Source organism: Corticium candelabrum, chromosome 9 (assembly GCF_963422355.1).
Source record: "Corticium candelabrum chromosome 9, ooCorCand1.1, whole genome shotgun sequence".
Taxonomy (NCBI): domain Eukaryota; kingdom Metazoa; phylum Porifera; class Homoscleromorpha; order Homosclerophorida; family Plakinidae; genus Corticium; species Corticium candelabrum.
This window is the reverse complement of record NC_085093.1, coordinates 7,003,114-7,020,197: the sequence shown is the minus strand read 5'-3', so window position 1 is coordinate 7,020,197 and position 17,084 is coordinate 7,003,114. Positions and strand designations below refer to the sequence as shown.

Genomic DNA, 17,084 nt, shown 5'->3' with positions numbered 1-17,084 from the left:
GCTCTCAGGGGACAATGTTGAGAATGCATTGTGAAACAGTTTGATAACTGTTTGTCTATCTATTGGCAAATCCAATAAGTCATTACTATAAAAACTACAGAGTGGAGTACTTAAATTCTAGCAGACACAATGTCATCAACTGATGAATTCAATAGTAGTGTAGTAGTTCTTTTCTCTGTGGTGTGTTCCCTATCTCAGTTGTCATCAACAGAGCCATCTTCTTTATCTGGTCTAGCTGTCTGAGAAAAAGCCTAATAAATGGTGTGCATAAAGTGATTCGCTACATGCCACTCAACATACTGAATTCTACCTGTTTCATAGCTTGTCGTCCCAGAAATTCTGATGCAATAGTAGCTATACTCTTGCCGGAATCTTTCTTACAGAGAATATAACCATATGCATTTGCTCCAGTCATGATCATACCGAGGATGCTCAAAGTCTGTACAAATAGATAAGTAAGAAACAGTTATTGCCCAATGTTTGGTCTGTGATCATTATGCTCCTCAAGAACACAACATTCACAAGAATCAGCAAAACGCATGAGAATACCATGTATCCTCCTTTCAATCTGATTAAGGCTATGATAGATAGAAGCAACCACAACAGTGGAAAGAGTAAAAGGCCAACCCAGAAGATCCTGGAATGAGAATTTAACACCTTGCTTCTGTCCTAAAAACAAGCAGATACAATTCAATGCATGCCCTTAAAAATTAACTATAGGTTGCATGCTTTTTTGTATTATCAACCAAACAGAAATAAAAAATCAAGCATTTTATGAGTATAGTAAAAGGTAATGAGAAAGGATGTAAACACTGTCACACCGTTTAGTATGCATACCCTCCATGTTGTAGAGATAGTCCATTACAGCTACAAACCCATCTGCATGAATGTTCAAAAGTTGAGTGTGGAAGTAAAATAGCTGAGTTTATAGTTCAAGTCAGCAAGAAATAGCCACAAAGCAATAGCAAGTTCAAATTCATTGGAATGACAAACTTCCCCACATGTAATAAGAAGTCTTGAATCAATGTACCTTGTCTTAACTGTCATATGTGGTATAATATAGTAAAGACATCTCTAGCTTAGTCACGCAGAGCCTAATTAAAGTGTAGATAGTGTCTGCAGTCTTTATATACTATTGCTATTGGTACTACGCATACACAATATGTTCTACTCCTTCCACATCCCCTTTCCTGAAAGAAAAGTAGCTGTAATCTCACAGTAAGAGGCTAAACAACATAGTCCTTCAGGTAGTAGCAGGTTTCTTCACAACTCTTGAGCTACAAGTAACCGCCTTTGCTGCTGGTGGCTGTTGTTTGGTATTGGCTGTTGTTGCTGCTACTTGTAGATGTTTTCTGTTTCTACATAGAAGTCCTCCATCTTCTGTGGTAACCTCACAGGACTGGATGCTTACTTGTCTTTCGACCGTTGCAGATTTCCACTTGTGGTCATAGACACCGAGTGGCTGAATGTAGACAGTTTGTCCAGGTTGAAGGCTAGACAGATTCTTTGCTGATTTGTTGTAGTAGTGTTACTTTCTTGGTGTGCCATTTGGAACATCTTGTGGAATCTGAGGTTTCAACAGATGAGCTGCAGTAGGTAGATGTGTTCTGGTTCTTCTCCTCATCAATCTTTGTGCTGCACTGGTTTGTATTCTGGCTTTTGGTACATTCATGTGATCTAGTAGCGAGAGCCATGGGTCTGATCCTATGATCATTGCTTTGTCCATAATCTGTCTTGCAGTTTTAACTGCACTTTCTGCTTTCCCATTTGATTGAGGGTGTCCTGGGCTTGAAGTTGTATGGTCAAACCGGTATGCTTTGCTAAGTTGTTTGAATTTTTCTGATGAAAATTGTGATCCATTGCGGAAACAACTATTGCTGGGATACCATATCGCTGCCGCAAGCAATACGCATTTTCAATTTTCTGATAGCTGTTGCTGAGTCAATGCTGTCAAGTCTATCAATTCCAGAAGTTGCTGTAATAGTCAACTGTAATTAGATAACATCGATCTGAAAATGTGAAAAACTCTAGTCCCACTTTGGTTCAAGGTATGTTTGAGATATGGTGGGTTGTAGCACCCTAGCTTCGTCTGCGCCAATCAGTGCCCAGTATTTGCTTACAATAAGTCACATATCCCACTTCCGCTACATATTGACTGGTCAATAAATCGAGCCGTTATAACTGCCTGGGGCTACTGGTTATCAAGATGTAAATTGTTTGTGCAAGGATATCAATGCCTCAGCTGGGTGGTACAAGCCGGTTGTAGACCTTCTGGCAAGTGTATAAACGAATACACCCCGCTGCACCCAGCTTGTTAGCACTCGGGCTTTGCCCTCATGCCAACTCGTGGGCGGAGCGGGGGTGTATTTTGTTTATACACTCGCCAACAGTCTATAACCTATACATGTTTCCTTCTGCTGTTGTGGATCAAGAGCTTGACAGACTTTGCATTGGCTGACATATGCTGCAATATCAGCACTCATTCTGGGCCAGAATAAACATTCTCATGCTCGGAGTCGACATCCACTGGTGAGTAGGTGTGAGGTGTGAATAACCTTGAAAGGATGTTATCTCGTCGATTTAAATAGGACACTTCAATCACCTATGTAGACAGTGTCATGCTGTACCACTAGATCGTCTCAAAGATGTATTAGGAATTACATCTGTGGAAAGTTTTTGTCTATCTGACCACCATTGTAGTATTACAAGTTTTTCAAAGTTGGGTCTTTCATTGTTTCTCCTTGTATTTGTGCCAGTGCTCCTTGTGTTAAAGGTATATAGTCGGCCATATTAACGCTTTCAACTTCTCTGACAACACCTGCCTGCTGGTGGATAACTTACAAGTGGCTTGATGATAGTCTAGTAGGTATAGGTAGGTAGACTTGTGACAGAGTATCAGCTAGCTATATAAAAGTGCATCACATATAGATAATTGTGATGTCGTAGTGTTGAAGTCTAAGAAGCATTCTCTGCAGTTATTTGGGTGTCTTGCGTCGATGTTTCTTAATAATAGTTTCTAAAGGCTTGTGATCTGCCTCTACAGATACTGGTCTTCCATACCTATAGTGAACAGACGAAACTTTTCCATCCCAAAGACTATAGCGTAGCTAAGAGTTCATATTTATTAGAGCATAGTTTTGCTCAGCACTTGACAGAGACCTGCTTGCATAAGCTAAAGGCTTGCCTGCTTGCGTGAGAGCTGCTCCTAGTGCCACAGTGTACAATCGTCGGCTCGGTTGGGTTGAAGTATTGCAATACTGGTGCTGTTGTGATATCTTTTGAAAAACTTGGTCGTGAACATCTGTCCAATTCCATGCTGTATCTTTCAGTGTAAATTGGCAATGAGGCTCACACAGATCAATCAAGTTGCTCAGAAAGCGAGATAAGTAGTTGAGTAGATCTTGCATGCGCTACACTCCAAAGACATCAGTAGGCTGCTGCATATTCAATATGGCTGTAATCTTGCTTGGACCAGGTCTAACACTGTCGATTGTAAGCAAACGTCCAAGATAGGCAACTTGATTTTGTCTATACTTCAGCTTGTCCATGTTAATTCAAATCCTTTTAGTACGGCACCATTGAAGAAGACCGTGGAGTTTGCACTCATGCTCCAACTTTGTATCTTCCACAGTACTTCCGTTTTGGTAATAATAATGTCATCCACAATTGTGTGCACACCCGGCATTCCCTGTAGGGCTTTATACAGTCTTCGCTGAAATACTTCCGGTGCAGGCAAAATATCGAACGACATCCTCTTCTATTTGAAACATCCAAATGGTGTCTCAAAAATGTAAGTAAACTAGAGTCTTCATCTAGTTGAACATGCCAAAATCCATTGCTTACATCATAGATGATGGACATCTTGGCTTGCAAGAGTTCCAGCAGAAGATCGTCAATGGTATGCATTGGGAGTATGCTTAAGAGCCTTGTGCAGTGGTTTCAGATCGATACGCAAGCAAAACTTTCCATTAGGTTTCCTGACAATGACTAAGCTTGATATCCACTCGGTCGGGGTATTCACTTGTAATGTGATGTCTAGTCCTTCCAGTTGCTGCAGTTCATCTTTCAGCTGAGCTTGAATAGCGACTAGCATCTTCCTCATTGGCATCTTGACTGGTGGTGTTGTGACGTCAATGTCCAGGTGCATTGTGCCAGGCAGTCGACTGATAATGCTATTATCAAAAACATCTGTGCAACCATGTTTCAAGAAGTTGTTTCAATTCTGCTGCAGTACCAATGCTTATCTGCGGTTCCAGATACAAGATGCTGTCTGTTCTTGATTGACGGTATGGATGTGATCTAGGTGAACACTAATAAGTCCATTCTTTGTGTTGCACCTGCACTCGTTATCTGCAACTACAACAGACTCTTCAATGTACTGCTGTTTGTCTTCAGGGTTATTATTGGCAGGATGCACTTGCCCAGTGGTTTCAGTCCTTACTGTAGAGAGATAGTTGGCCAAATTCCTCTACTGTTCCTGGTGGTATTTCTGACTTTCTGATAACATGTGTCTAGTTGCAGACTTACTACAGGTAACCATCAACTGACATTATGGTGTATACCGGACTTCCATGCTTTTAACGGCATGCCGGTAAAAATGGGGTTTACCAAAATTAGTGTCGAAACAATCTGGTACTTTGTACCGGCATGCCCGCATAGACTGAGGTATGCCGGTGAATCCTAGGAATTCCAGACACTGAGATTTCTTAATGCTCATCTGCTCATGTGTGATGATGGCAGAAGTTGACTCAGATAGAAGAAAGAGCACACCGGCATCTCCAACGATGAATGCTCCTCAGAAGACAGTGGAGATGAAGAAAAAGACTAAATAGAATATTTCAACTGCTTTAGCATACTTATTTGAATGCATAAACTATTAGGAGTACATTATGGTTGCAATGTTTCCTTTGTGTTATGATGCAGTTATACTCCTGTGTGCCCATCCAGTGTTGCGTGACATTGCATCCTATTGCTTGTAATTCCATCACACACACTCCAATCTGCCGGCATGCCAGCAGTGCTGGAACTGGTACTGGCCAGTTATCCGACTAAATTGACCGGACAAATCAGATTTGTCCGGCTAGTGACAAGATTTGTTCGGCTAGTGACAAGATTTGTTCGGCTACAACTATTTTTCTTCATTCTTACTTAACCTTCATTCATTAATTAACCATAAACATGAACCGCACTAAAGTGCAAACCCTCTGCTTGACTATTGCTTTCTACTGGAGTTGAGATTTGCCCTACTTCTTACTTGTTTGTCAGTAACTGTTCTGTAACTAATTAGACAGAGTCTAAGCGCATCTACCGTTTAGCAGCTCATTAGAGGCATTTCAAATCATTTGGGTGTTACTAACTGAAACCAGCTGTGTTGTGCTGTTGATCATAGCAACGGTACACGTACACATTTCCCTTGACAGCAGTAGGGTATCAGCACATACCAGCGTACAAACGATTTATACCCGCTGTATCGACCAATCAGGGTTGTCAAAAACCACGTGACATGATACAACACCTGATAACATACCACCGCAGTGGACAGTTTAATGACCTTACTAATTGGCTAATTTGTCTAAAGTTATACCTGCTTAATGAGTTAAGAACCTTAACGGCAATTGTTCGCAGCACGAGCTCAGTAAGCCCGGCCCACTATGAACAGAAGACGTGGCAGAACCTGACCATTGTGATGGAGGTAAATGCCAAGTAGCGCCGCGCCTTGCATGAAAGACGTCCGGCTAATTTGACCGAACAAATCATGTTTGTCCGGCTAAATACAAATTTTGTCCGGCAAACAGCTGATTGCCGAACGTTATTTCCAGTTCTGTGCCAGTATACTTCAGGGTATACTAGCACTTGCTAAACCCCACAATTAACCGGCATGCCGTTAAAAGCGTGGAAGTACGGTGTTTCATTGGCACGTGTTTCCTAACTGGTTTAAAGAGAATGGGCTGTATGCATTTGGCTGGTAATGTCCAGAGTAATTGTCATCAGATAATTCGTTTGGTCTGGCTCATCCGTTTTCAATTCCACGTATGCTGTACTAATGTTTTGGCAAACCATCTTCTTCTTTGGTTGGTTCTGTTGGCAAACGGACGCAAAGTGATTGCTTTGCCGCATTTGGAGCATGTTTTGCCTAGTGTGAGACAGTATCATGAGCCTTTGTTATGTCTCTGTCTGCAATAGTGACACGTCTGCGGTACTCTAGTGGTTTGTCACATATACTGTACACGGTCAGGGTGTGAACGTCATCAGTAGAGCTAATTGCTTTGACCTGTGCAGATGTAGACTCTGTGGCACGGCATATTGATATATTACATTTGCCGAAGTTAAGTGAGCTTCCTGTAATAGATTCTGATAAATGGCACTGTTGAATATACTGTGAACTATGTTGTCTCGTAGTAATTCATCTTGAATTACTCCACTTGCATGCACAAATCATACTTTGTAGAGAAATTACATAGTCATCAATTGGCTCTCCTTGTTTCTGTGCTCACTGTGTAAATTGCCACCATTTGTAGATCACATTGGTCTTGCTAAAGAATATGCTTCCATGTGACGAAGACTGTTGCAATGTTGTTCCTGTTTTCACCTCTCCAAAGGGTAAGGTGTCTACTACCTCCAGAGCTTCTTTTGGTAGACATTGCTGAAACGTCACTACTCGCTCCATGTGCGATCTTTTTGCTAAAATACGACAAGACCTCAAAAACACTCCTATCATCCTTCAAATTCAGTCTGTCTGGCAAGGAAATGGCCACATTCATCAACTGTACGGAGTCCTGTTGTGCAGTCGGCTCTGGCGATTCTTGTTGCGACGCAGACATAGCTGATTGTGTACAGTACACGGTGAGTTACTGCACTTCTGACACCATGTAGTATGCAGTGTAAATTAAGTAATATAGTAAAGACAACTCTAGGCTAGTCACATAAGCTTAAAGTGTAGGTAGTGTCCGCAGTCTTGTGTATATACTATTGCTATTGGTACTACTACGCATGATCTAGATGGTCTCCTCCTCCTACATTAACAAAATGCATTTTTGCAGAGTTTTCCCTAGGCAACTCCCAATTTGCGTATGAGCTGTTCAATTTGCATTCACAAATTTTTGAGCTGTGATTAGAATGTATCAGCAACAGAGATCTCTCTGAAATAAACCGTATGAAATGCAGTATAATTCCTAAGACCTAGTAACAGTGACGTATGCAGGATCACTCACAGGGGTATAGCAGAAAGAAGCTAATGTGTCAATTTTGATGATGTCATCAATTTTGTGATATAAATTAATAATGTTATTCAATTATAATGATTATAAAACAGTGCAACAATGCACAGTAAAACATTAACACTTAAATGCCTCACTATTTGATAGGCTATTTAATTAGCCATGAGCTGTGAGAACTTTATGGCCATACGACGAGGATTCCTCTTGACAAACAAGTCAGCCACACCAGCCACGATGTAAAGCTATCTCCTATTTGTACCATAAATTTCTTGCCGCAGGTGTGATCCTTCGTGTTCACATAAATGTGACTGATCAGGTCGAGACTTAATTAATTAATTCAGATGTGAAAACACCTAGAAAGCTCAAGAATCATAGAACTGCGCCAGCTGTCGTGTATAAATTCTTCCATCTTTGCTTCTTTGATGTCCTAAATCAAAAATTTCCTCGGGGCATCATGTTCATATTTCAAGACAAAGGGGCCTTGCCTAGGGGTATTGCTAGCAATAAAGAAAAACCCCTGCGTAGGCCACTGAGTAATTATCTCATTTATCCAAAGCAATGATTGAATGAGATGCAAATGTTTCACCTCAAATAAATGCGACATCAAATATAAATGGTTTATTTGAAGTACATACCAAAATCAGTTTGAATCAGTCATCTACCTCTTACTTGTGACACAACCACATCTGGTTCTGACACCGGGCTTGTGTACAGGAAGGCAAAACTTGTGTACACTTAGTGACTAAATGCAGTGTTTTTCCTACCTACAATACATTTTATGCATACAGTACGCATAAAATGTATTGTAGGAAAAACACTGCATTTGGGTCAATAAATTCACCTTAATTGAATGTACCTTATTAAAACTATGTAGGATAGACTGTTAATAAGCAAATCCAAGCAAACTTTGTCTAGTACGTGACATGCACCAAATATTAATATGCATCACTGCAATAAAATCAGAAAGTGCGATAGCATGCACTCTCTATGTAGGAATGTAAAGAATCTAAAATGGCCACCCATACAAAAGTATCCAAATGCATCATAGACACATCTCTTGTAACTCAGTAAAAATCTCAGAGCCACCTAACGCTCGACTGTAAACGGTCCGAATGGTAGCCAGACTACTAGCGCTGACACTAAGCGTCTCAGAAGCCATCATCAACCAGTAAAAACGCGATTTGTTCTTTCACACTTCACTTTTGTCAGCCAGGTTAGTGCCTCACTCAAAACAACTACAACGACGACACTCATACAAAACGATTCGCTCTTGTCCGAGGAATTGCACCTACCCAACTACTAGAACTGTGCAAAGTCCACCCAATATCAGTCAACTGCTGCTATGCAGTTCCACGTAGGGCTTCCAAAGCACCATGTTGTTCCGGTCACGTGTGTACATGATGCCCCATGTAATTAGCTATTATTAGTTGGTGGAAACTACGGTTTGCGACCTTAGCTGCCACTTCCACAGTGTGCTTGCGGTTGCGTGTAGTTAAACATCTATGACTATGCTCAACGGGGTGCTGTCTCTGTGCATGTGAGCGTCGAGTGTAAAGATGCGTGGAAGTTGTTTATTGATGCAATCAATGTTATTATGTACATCCGCCCACTGCTGTAACATACATCAGTCAAAATATCAAATCCCAAGCTGCACGCACCATTTCTATCCAACCATGCATATACATGTACTCACAGTAGTAACACAGATTGGAGCAAGACAAAACCACTTCATCTACATAACTAAGAAATGAACGAAACAAGTATAAAACATTTTGAGAAAATGATGGCTATGTACTTATTCATGCTCATCTTACATCACAATAGTTTTACTTAACTTAATTGGTTGAGACAGTTTCAACCTAAAACACAGCAGTCATGTGTAACACTCACAGTGCTCGATTGATGTAGGAGATGAGCATGAAGAAGTACATACCATCTCTACATACCCACCATTTCCTCAAATGTTTGCATACTTGTTAAAATTGTATTCTCTGAATATTTTTTATGAAATGATTTATCATCTTCAATTGTTTGTCTAATATTGATCAGCCTTTAGTAATTTTGTATTATTTACACAAGTTATCATGAACCTTTTCTGACTCAAACAGCCACCTTGAAGTGCCATCATCTTCCACTTTGTTCCACCAACGCAGACGAACCAAGAGCCTTCCTGTAATATTCTTGACCACCCAGAAGTCGACAGCATGAAGAACAGTGGTTGTGATGAAAACAGATATAAAACTTTCACTAAACCAGCTACAGAGCAGATAGACAAGTACGGCCGACACTCGAAAAAAGTAATGAAAGAAAAGAATCCATGGTCTCCTATAGAAAAGCGAAACCCAACAGAAAAACTTTAAGAATTCACTAGTCTATTTATTGTTTATTGAGTTTTGCTACTAACTTTACATGTTGACGGCTACTAATCTTCTCATCGTCAAATGCAAAAGCAATATCATCTTTCTCAGTCGACGCCATGAATGTTGATTGATTTTAACAAGAAAGTCTCGAGGTTCCAGACCATTTGCAGCGAGACGAACTTTTCTCCCTATCTTTGCATCAGAAATTACTAGTACTATACTAACCAAATGCAGTTGGAAATGGGAAAGCTAGCTTCGTAGTCAAGAGGCCGCGCCTACCATCGTGTGATATTTTGGGAAGCGTGTCCTTCATGTCTATATTTAGCCCATGATTCATGGTGTATAAAACACGTGAATGCGGTGTAGTCATTATAGGTGGATGTGCTGCCAGCAGGTTTTCCACTCGCCAGTTTGCGCACCAGATACTCAGCTATATGACCGACACGACAGTGACCGTTTGCATTCGTTCAAAGCTTGTAGCAGACGTGCGATATCAGAACGAACAGGAACAAGACACAACCACTGATGAGGTAGCCATTTGGAAATATTAAACCAAATTAATCAATTTACGGTGTCCGTTATGATGACATTTATGTGCCATCGTGTTTGCTTGTAGACTAGAGCCACAATTAATATTGCTGTGTGTGATTCACATCTTCAACAGGAGGAATTGCCAGACCTCCAATCAGCAACAAGAGTTGTACTCCAAGGAGATGATAGATCATACAATAACGCATTGAGTACGTAAACATGATAAATACACATTAAGTTTTCAGAATCTCTTTAGGGTCAATAATTTCTTTCTCATGTGGCTGTTGCAGTTGAGTGTGTTTTGCCATCTGTATTGAGATGCAACCATCTGGTTGAATTGCAAATATGTCAGTGCAAGGTATCTCGATCTTGTAGAACATTAGAGGTATGGTACTGTAATGTAAATATTGATCGACTGACCTTGTTTCTCACAACTGTGTCTGTTGCAGTTCCCAGAATTGTGGCAGCTCAAGAAATTGACTGTTACACACTGTGGTTTGTCTTTCCTTCATCCTTCCATTGGAGCCCTGGCTCGACTAGAAGAACTCAATTTGGCTCATAATTCATTATCTTTCCTGCCAAATGCACTGCAGTACTGCTCCAAGTTGAGGTCCTTGGATCTACGTAACAATTCTTTCACTGCTCTACCGGGCGTTATCCTCAAGCTATCTAATCTGGAAACATTAAAGAGATCTGACAACGGACTTATGAGTGGTATCAACCAATACCAAAGTGGAAATAAATTCCAACCATTAAGCACAGAAGTTAGAACAGTTCAAGGCAGCTATAACCCAGACAGCCTACAATTTTTCTGCACCAAGCAACTCTTGAGCGTAGGTATCCATCCTTGTAGATATGCTGGTATTGCATATCGTCTTCGCGGTGTAATGGCAGACAAGCAAGCTCATATGCACATTTGTGACCAATGTAACACAGCAGGGAAAGATACCGATTCTGGTAAGCACATGCACATGCCCATACACACACAACTGCTAATTGTTGATGTCTATCATTAGGTATTTGGGTAACAAATGTAGTGAATCGTTTTGTTGGGAATACATACATTCCTTTCAGGCATGTTGCCTGCTCACAGCAGTGTGCTGACAAAATATACAACAAGATTGAAGAGCTGTCTAAGAAGTCTGAAAGAGAAATGGATGAGCTATCAATAATAAACGATTGTGTACATATGGATGATCTGACAAGTCACGAAACCAAAACGAGAAAAAACCGTTGTCGACGGCGACTGAGAATCTGCACAATTATGTAACCCAGACTACTGCATTTTGTAATAATGAAGGGATTGCAATACCAATTTGCAAACAAAATGATTAATAATGTCATAGTAGCACCGTAGTAGTGTCACTGTACAGTTTGTTGATGTAACTGGCTGGCAAACCAGAGTCATTGCTATGACACAATTACACTTGTGGATATGTTGCCATTTTACCAGCACTGAGAATCTCAATCCAATATCCATCGGGATCCTGAATGAATGCCAAACCCTTCATCTTGCCTAAATGAATAGCACAAAGTGATTAATCAATCAACGAAGTGATATTATCATAACGCTTAGCTTACCATCGTTTGGTTTCTTAACAAACTTCACTCCAAGTTTCTCAAATCTCTCGCACGCTTTATCTACGTCTGGTACAGAGATGCCAATGTGTCCTACAAAATTGGTTAAATATGAAGACAATGTGACGGGAAAGTTGACTCTAAATGAATACCGAAGCCTTTGGGTTCTGAGTTGCCATTGTGATATCCTTTAAATTCAGGGTCGTTTTCTGTGCCGTAGTTACTATAGAGACAGATCAATGACTTAGTGTCATTGTAATCAGTCAGAAATAGACTAATTGTCAAATTTAAAATCATACGATTTAACACACAAATCCACCATTTTAATACTGTACAGCAGCACGTTAATTTATCTTACGCCCAACTCAGTGCCAAAGCTATAGCAATTCAGTGGGGTTCAGTAGGGCGTGGTCTTCTTACTAATCTAAGTACTTGACATATATATGTACAGAATTGTATTTGTTGCATCTGTTGCTATGTGTGGTGAGCAGCAATCACCCATTTCTGGACCATCGAGGCCTTACAAGCCCTATACAAAATGCCTGGAACACGAAAAAGACATTCAAATACCCTATTTGCATACTGGACATTCGCCACCATAGGCCAAGGGTACAGGTTGCACCTAAAGTAGCAAGTCGTGAGCAGATTTTGCACATCCAATTGCTTATTGGTCCAAATTAGTATTAACCATTAATATTAATTTAAATCTTTCATATGTAATTAGACCTGGTTACGCTCAAGTTACTGTTAAATTAAATCACTAACATCAAATCAACCCCCAAATTTAGCACTGGCTATACCTCTGTCCTATTGTTGAGCACTGTCGATAGGTAAGTCTTCACAAAAATCTAGACCGCTTAGTAATCTCGGAAAATACAACTAATTAATTGATTAATTAAGCAGACCCTCTAAATTAACTTCGACCATCATGTGTACAGCACTCATTCGGATCTAACACTACGAATATATAAACCTCCATCAAGCATCGCTTTAATTGAAAGCTACGAAGCAATATACTCATTGGGAGTACTATCTATGGTATTTGTAGTTGGTGACTTGCGTTAGCACCGAACTCCTTTCCCTAAATAGCACTTCACACAATACGTTTGTGCTTACTACAGCAGTCCTATTGGAATGTTCATAGATTTCCAGGTAGCGTTATTTGAAATACAACGTTTCTGTTGAGACGTAGTTTCTGATCAAATTGGCGTCTTTCTGGCTAAATTTTCTCTCATGCCAAACATTGCCTAGTGATTGGCTGCTTGGCTATTGCCTTTCTTTGCCACACAAACAGAAGATAATAATGCGTCATGATTGGTCATCACTTCCATACCAGACATTCCTGAACCATAACATCCATATATGGTCACTATTAGCATAGTCAGCCAGCCACAGAGATTTGGTGCAAATAGAACCCTGTTAGTATACCGCTCCTTGCCAAGTCTCGGGAATTCTTCAAAGTCCCGTTCCCTTGAATTATTGCTTTCAATAACCCATTTCGGTTAGAAGATTAATTAAAGTGTGAAAATCAATGATTGAAACTTGGCAAATGTTAAAGATGGGAGCTTACTTAATCATGGGGGGCTTCTACAAGAAATGTAAATAAATACAAGCACTACCACAAGGTTGCCTTCTGTCAGTCATATTTACATTTTCTCATTTTAAGCCTGGTTCAAAATATTGACGCTGACGCTCAGCTGAGCGTCAACATCAAAGACACCGGCTTGACATAGGCAGCATCCTTTGATATTTTACACTGACGCTGACGCTGGAATAGGATTCCTTCCTATACCAGCATCAGCATCAGCATCAACGTCAGTGTCAGCGTCAATATTGAGAACCAGGCTTTATATGACTTTGAAAACTGAAAGCCTTTTCACACTTGTAGTGCATTTGCATTCAATCCAGTTTGCATCAAATGTGAATTGGACGCACATTCAATGCGCATTGACCAATTTCACACTAGGAAAATGCAATCCACGTAAATGGCGTAGACACCTACCTGTGTGGGTTAGAATTTGCATTATCATGGCTGGCAGTCTCTTCGTGAAGATAGTTCTCTATCTTTGGTTACAGTACGTCTATATGTATGACATAAGCACAGGATAGAGAAGAACTTAGATCTACTGCTGCCCACAGCTCGGAAGAGGTGCGTGGGTAAGTGCGGTGTCATCTGCAGCCGCCAATGCACATTGAATCCACTTCCAACCACCTCCGCATGTGGTTTAAGCAAATCTACATTGAATGTGGCTTGACAGCGCATATTAAGTGGGAAAACACCAATGCGCATTCTGTGTGAAAAGGCATTAAGCCTAACTAGCATTGAAGCCACTTAAGCCAGACTAATTAATGTCTACAGCTGTCACGGGACTAGCCACACATAACTTATCAATGTTGACAAATACTTTGAGGAGTCGTTCAAAATTATAAACAATTTCATGAGTGTACCAAGAAAACGGTAGGGGCAGGGGTTATGACCCCTGTACGTTTTATAAAATGTTGATCGGTAGGAAATGGGTTGTACTAATTTCTCTGTTTTACATGGCTGGAATTGCATCATATATTGTTCCCCTGCTAGTCACCCATACATACAAAATTTACAAACATGTACAATCGTGGCAGCCTATTCTGGTTTCGTTCTAGAACATCATCAGCCGTCCATAAAGAGCCCAGCTGTTTCTACCACAACTTTCTCAATGTTTCCTCTTGGTCCACTTGAATGACCGGAAAACTCAAGCTGACATCATTTGAGCCGGTCAACTGGAATGGAAGAAGAACTATATCAATGCTAAAGCGTTGAAGACCACACGTCAACATTCTAATATCTACTTAGATAGATCATAGAACTATTCGTCAAACTATTGAATTGTGCACTAACAATATTGCGTACGCTTTGGGGAGAGGAAAGGCTTCAGAAAAGTGTGCTTGAACGCTCATAAAATTGTTGATAAATTTTGAATGACCGTAAGATAATATGTACATATAGTACGTCGTGTAGTTTGCAGCCTAACATACCTTTGCTGCAGTTGTAGGCTATTCGCCCCTTCATTTCACCAATAGTAACAAATGGTAGAACTACACAACACTCAGAGAGTGTCTAACGTCCGCCAAGACAGCTCGATTACTTCATAATGCCTTTCATAATTGTTTCCATGGCAACTACTTGAAAGACCTTTGTGTTCACCTTAGTATGTTACACAACATCGAATTAATTCCCCAAACTAGTCAATCAGGGCTGTAGAAACCGATCCGGTCGGTCCAGTTTTGGCTGGAACATATTTCAAATTTGTACTTCTGCCAGTGACGATTGGCTAAAACTTCCGATTGAAGGTATAGGTAATTAAATACCTAATATATAACTTTCTAATATATAACTACTATATAACTAATATATATATATATAATGTTGTTGATGTTGCAAACGTGTTTGTCAACAGTGAGCACAGGCTGAGACAATTCGGATATTTTGTCAATGAAGATTTTCGTCTCTGATTTGGATAGTTTGCATTACAGTATATTTATTGGTAAACAAAATTAAACAATAGATACAGGTATACTGGAAGACTGCTCCCTTCGTGCGATACCTGTGGACCACACCCTCTTAATGCACTATCATTGGACCACGCCCTCTTAGCGCACACTAGACTGGAACTATTTTTGAAATGCTTCCTACGGGCTTGTCAATTGCTCCTGTCTATAAATTTGTTTCACCCTGCCAAATTTCATTAAAATGCATCCACATGAATCCTGCTCAAAACAAGCCAACAAACCAACTAGACAGCACTCAGAGAGTGCAAACCTCCGCCAAGGCAGCTCAGTTTTCTCATGATGCCGTTAACTATTGTTTCCAAGGCAACCACTGTGGAAAGGCTTTTGTGTTCACCATAGCAGGTACATTTACCATTTAAATGATATGGTTTGTCCATAAATAATTGAACAAAAATGATATGGGTGTGTAGGATCAAAATTGGGAGTCATCTCACTTTTTTTGTAAAAAAGTTTCAAGAGGAACTATGAGCTGACCCCTTGAGAAAAGACCGGGAATCCAAATTAAGACTCGGATCCAGATTAATCCCTAAAACTAATCAATTGTTCCTCTATCAAAGTTCTATCAGCCTGTCAAATTTTATCAAAATCCATCCACACATTTTTTAATAATCCTCACAAGCAAAACAAACACTGATGAAAACATAACCTCCTTGGTGGAGTCAATAACAATTAAACGTAACAAACAAATGAAAAACAAATTAAACCAAGACATAACAAATAATGGCTATAGCAAAAAATAAATGTCCCACTAAGGGCTGTCTACAAGAGATGTTTGCTTCAACCTACTATGCTACCTGTCAAAATCTATTTTAGTGTAATTAATTAATTAAAAAATATTAAATCAAGACTCATTCTTCATATGCACTGCTATACAGTATCACAGGGTAGGGATTGCCACATTTATGGAGCGTTGTAGGCGTGGTCATTTTTTACACGCTTAGAAAAAATAGTAAATGAAGACTAAAATTTCTCAAAATCAATGGAATGAAATGTTTGTACATTATGTACTATACCCTATTTTTGATTTGGTCACTAATCATTTAACAACCTAGAAACAGTTGCTAGCCTCGGAGGCCCATGCAGCAATTTTGTTCTTCTTCTTCTCCACAGATATCTCTTTACTACATTATGTATGGCTGTGAAACCAAGAAAACGCTTTAGAATTACCCGAACTCTATTCTTTTGGTGATTAATTAAAGAAACTGAAATAAAAAGTTAAAATATTTGTATGTCTTTCAAGCAGATTTGATCCAACAACCGCCATCAATGCTATTGCACAGTTCGGGCCAATCACGGAGCAGTATTGCGATTGATTGTCCATGTTCACATAACAATGTATGCAGGAACCCAACATTTACAACGCATATCCCGTATGTGATAATGTTTGGCTTTGACTACTAAACCAAGTTCTATTCTGCCTGCCATTGAATATTTACAATTATAAACGCACAGCAGAAAGAACAATGCAAAGACACGAAAAATTAGTATCCATATTCGTGTAACGTGCATTACCATGTGACCATTACACCACTGGAGTAAACTACCTCTGAATCATGTTTAACAAAAGCTGTTTTTAAGTTTACATTAACACTAATAAAAACGTGCTAGGCTTAGGCTTAGACCACTTTAAAACATGTTTAGGCCCTAATGGAGACATGCCCTAGGTTGCACTTTCACACTCTTACAAACTTACCAAACTAGAATTTAAAAAACTTTTTCTCTGACAAAAGAAATAGATGTAGGAATTGTATAAAAAGTAATAGAAACAAGATCTAGATAATATGAACCAAAGCCAGACATCATTAGTGAATCCTTCCAATCCCCACATTCCCTACATTTTACATTTAGT

General features: G+C 39.8%; 3 protein-coding genes across 4 annotated transcripts in view; 1 reads left to right on the top strand and 2 right to left on the bottom strand.

The window, feature by feature from the left end:
- Positions 1–39: 39 nt before the first annotated feature.
- On the bottom strand, positions 40–9,780 carry LOC134184204 (Golgi apparatus membrane protein TVP23 homolog B-like). Of its 2 annotated transcripts, none has more exons than XM_062651829.1 (5): positions 9,622–9,780; positions 9,308–9,542; positions 550–669; positions 311–439; positions 40–251 (listed from the first exon to the last, which is right to left on the bottom strand). In XM_062651829.1, the coding sequence occupies exons 1-5, from the start codon at positions 9,693–9,695 to the stop codon at positions 195–197; spliced, it is 615 nt and encodes a 204-aa protein (XP_062507813.1). In that variant the 5' UTR covers positions 9,696–9,780; the 3' UTR covers positions 40–194. The 2 variants fall into 2 exon arrangements, with proteins under 2 accessions (XP_062507813.1, XP_062507814.1); XM_062651830.1 differs by having other exon boundaries at positions 628–669.
- Positions 9,781–9,821: 41 nt separating this feature from the next.
- On the top strand, positions 9,822–11,385 carry LOC134184486 (uncharacterized). The gene is made up of 5 exons (XM_062652188.1): positions 9,822–10,107; positions 10,194–10,317; positions 10,399–10,493; positions 10,558–11,065; positions 11,125–11,385. The coding sequence occupies exons 1-5, from the start codon at positions 9,913–9,915 to the stop codon at positions 11,376–11,378; spliced, it is 1,176 nt and encodes a 391-aa protein (XP_062508172.1). The 5' UTR covers positions 9,822–9,912; the 3' UTR covers positions 11,379–11,385.
- Positions 11,376–17,084, bottom strand: part of LOC134184487 (lactoylglutathione lyase-like) — an 8,056-nt gene continuing 2,347 nt past the window's right edge. Inside the window, exons 3-5 of the mRNA XM_062652190.1 lie at positions 11,839–11,909; positions 11,690–11,779; positions 11,376–11,624 (exon numbers count right to left, since the gene is read on the bottom strand). Coding sequence (XP_062508174.1) covers positions 11,530–11,624; positions 11,690–11,779; positions 11,839–11,909 — 256 coding nt within the window. The 3' untranslated portion in view covers positions 11,376–11,529. The remainder of the gene's footprint in view (positions 11,625–11,689; positions 11,780–11,838; positions 11,910–17,084) is intronic.

Bases quoted from the DNA above. Each gene is read 5' to 3' on its own strand.
- LOC134184486 (XM_062652188.1), top strand. From the start codon at position 9,913: ATGGTGTATAAAACACGTGAATGCGGTGTAGTCATTATAGGTGGATGT. The intron at 10,494-10,557 runs GTATGGTACTGT...TGTCTGTTGCAG, and splicing joins GATCTTGTAGAACATTAGAG to TTCCCAGAATTGTGGCAGCT. The intron at 11,066-11,124 runs GTAAGCACATGC...GTCTATCATTAG, and splicing joins AGGGAAAGATACCGATTCTG to GTATTTGGGTAACAAATGTA.
- LOC134184204 (XM_062651829.1), bottom strand. From the start codon at position 9,695: ATGGCGTCGACTGAGAAAGATGATATTGCTTTTGCATTTGACGATGAG. The intron at 670-9,307 runs GTTCATGATAAC...GCTTGTTTTTAG, and splicing joins GGCTGTTTGAGTCAGAAAAG to GACAGAAGCAAGGTGTTAAA. The intron at 440-549 runs GTATTCTCATGC...CTATTTGTACAG, and splicing joins GATTGAAAGGAGGATACATG to ACTTTGAGCATCCTCGGTAT.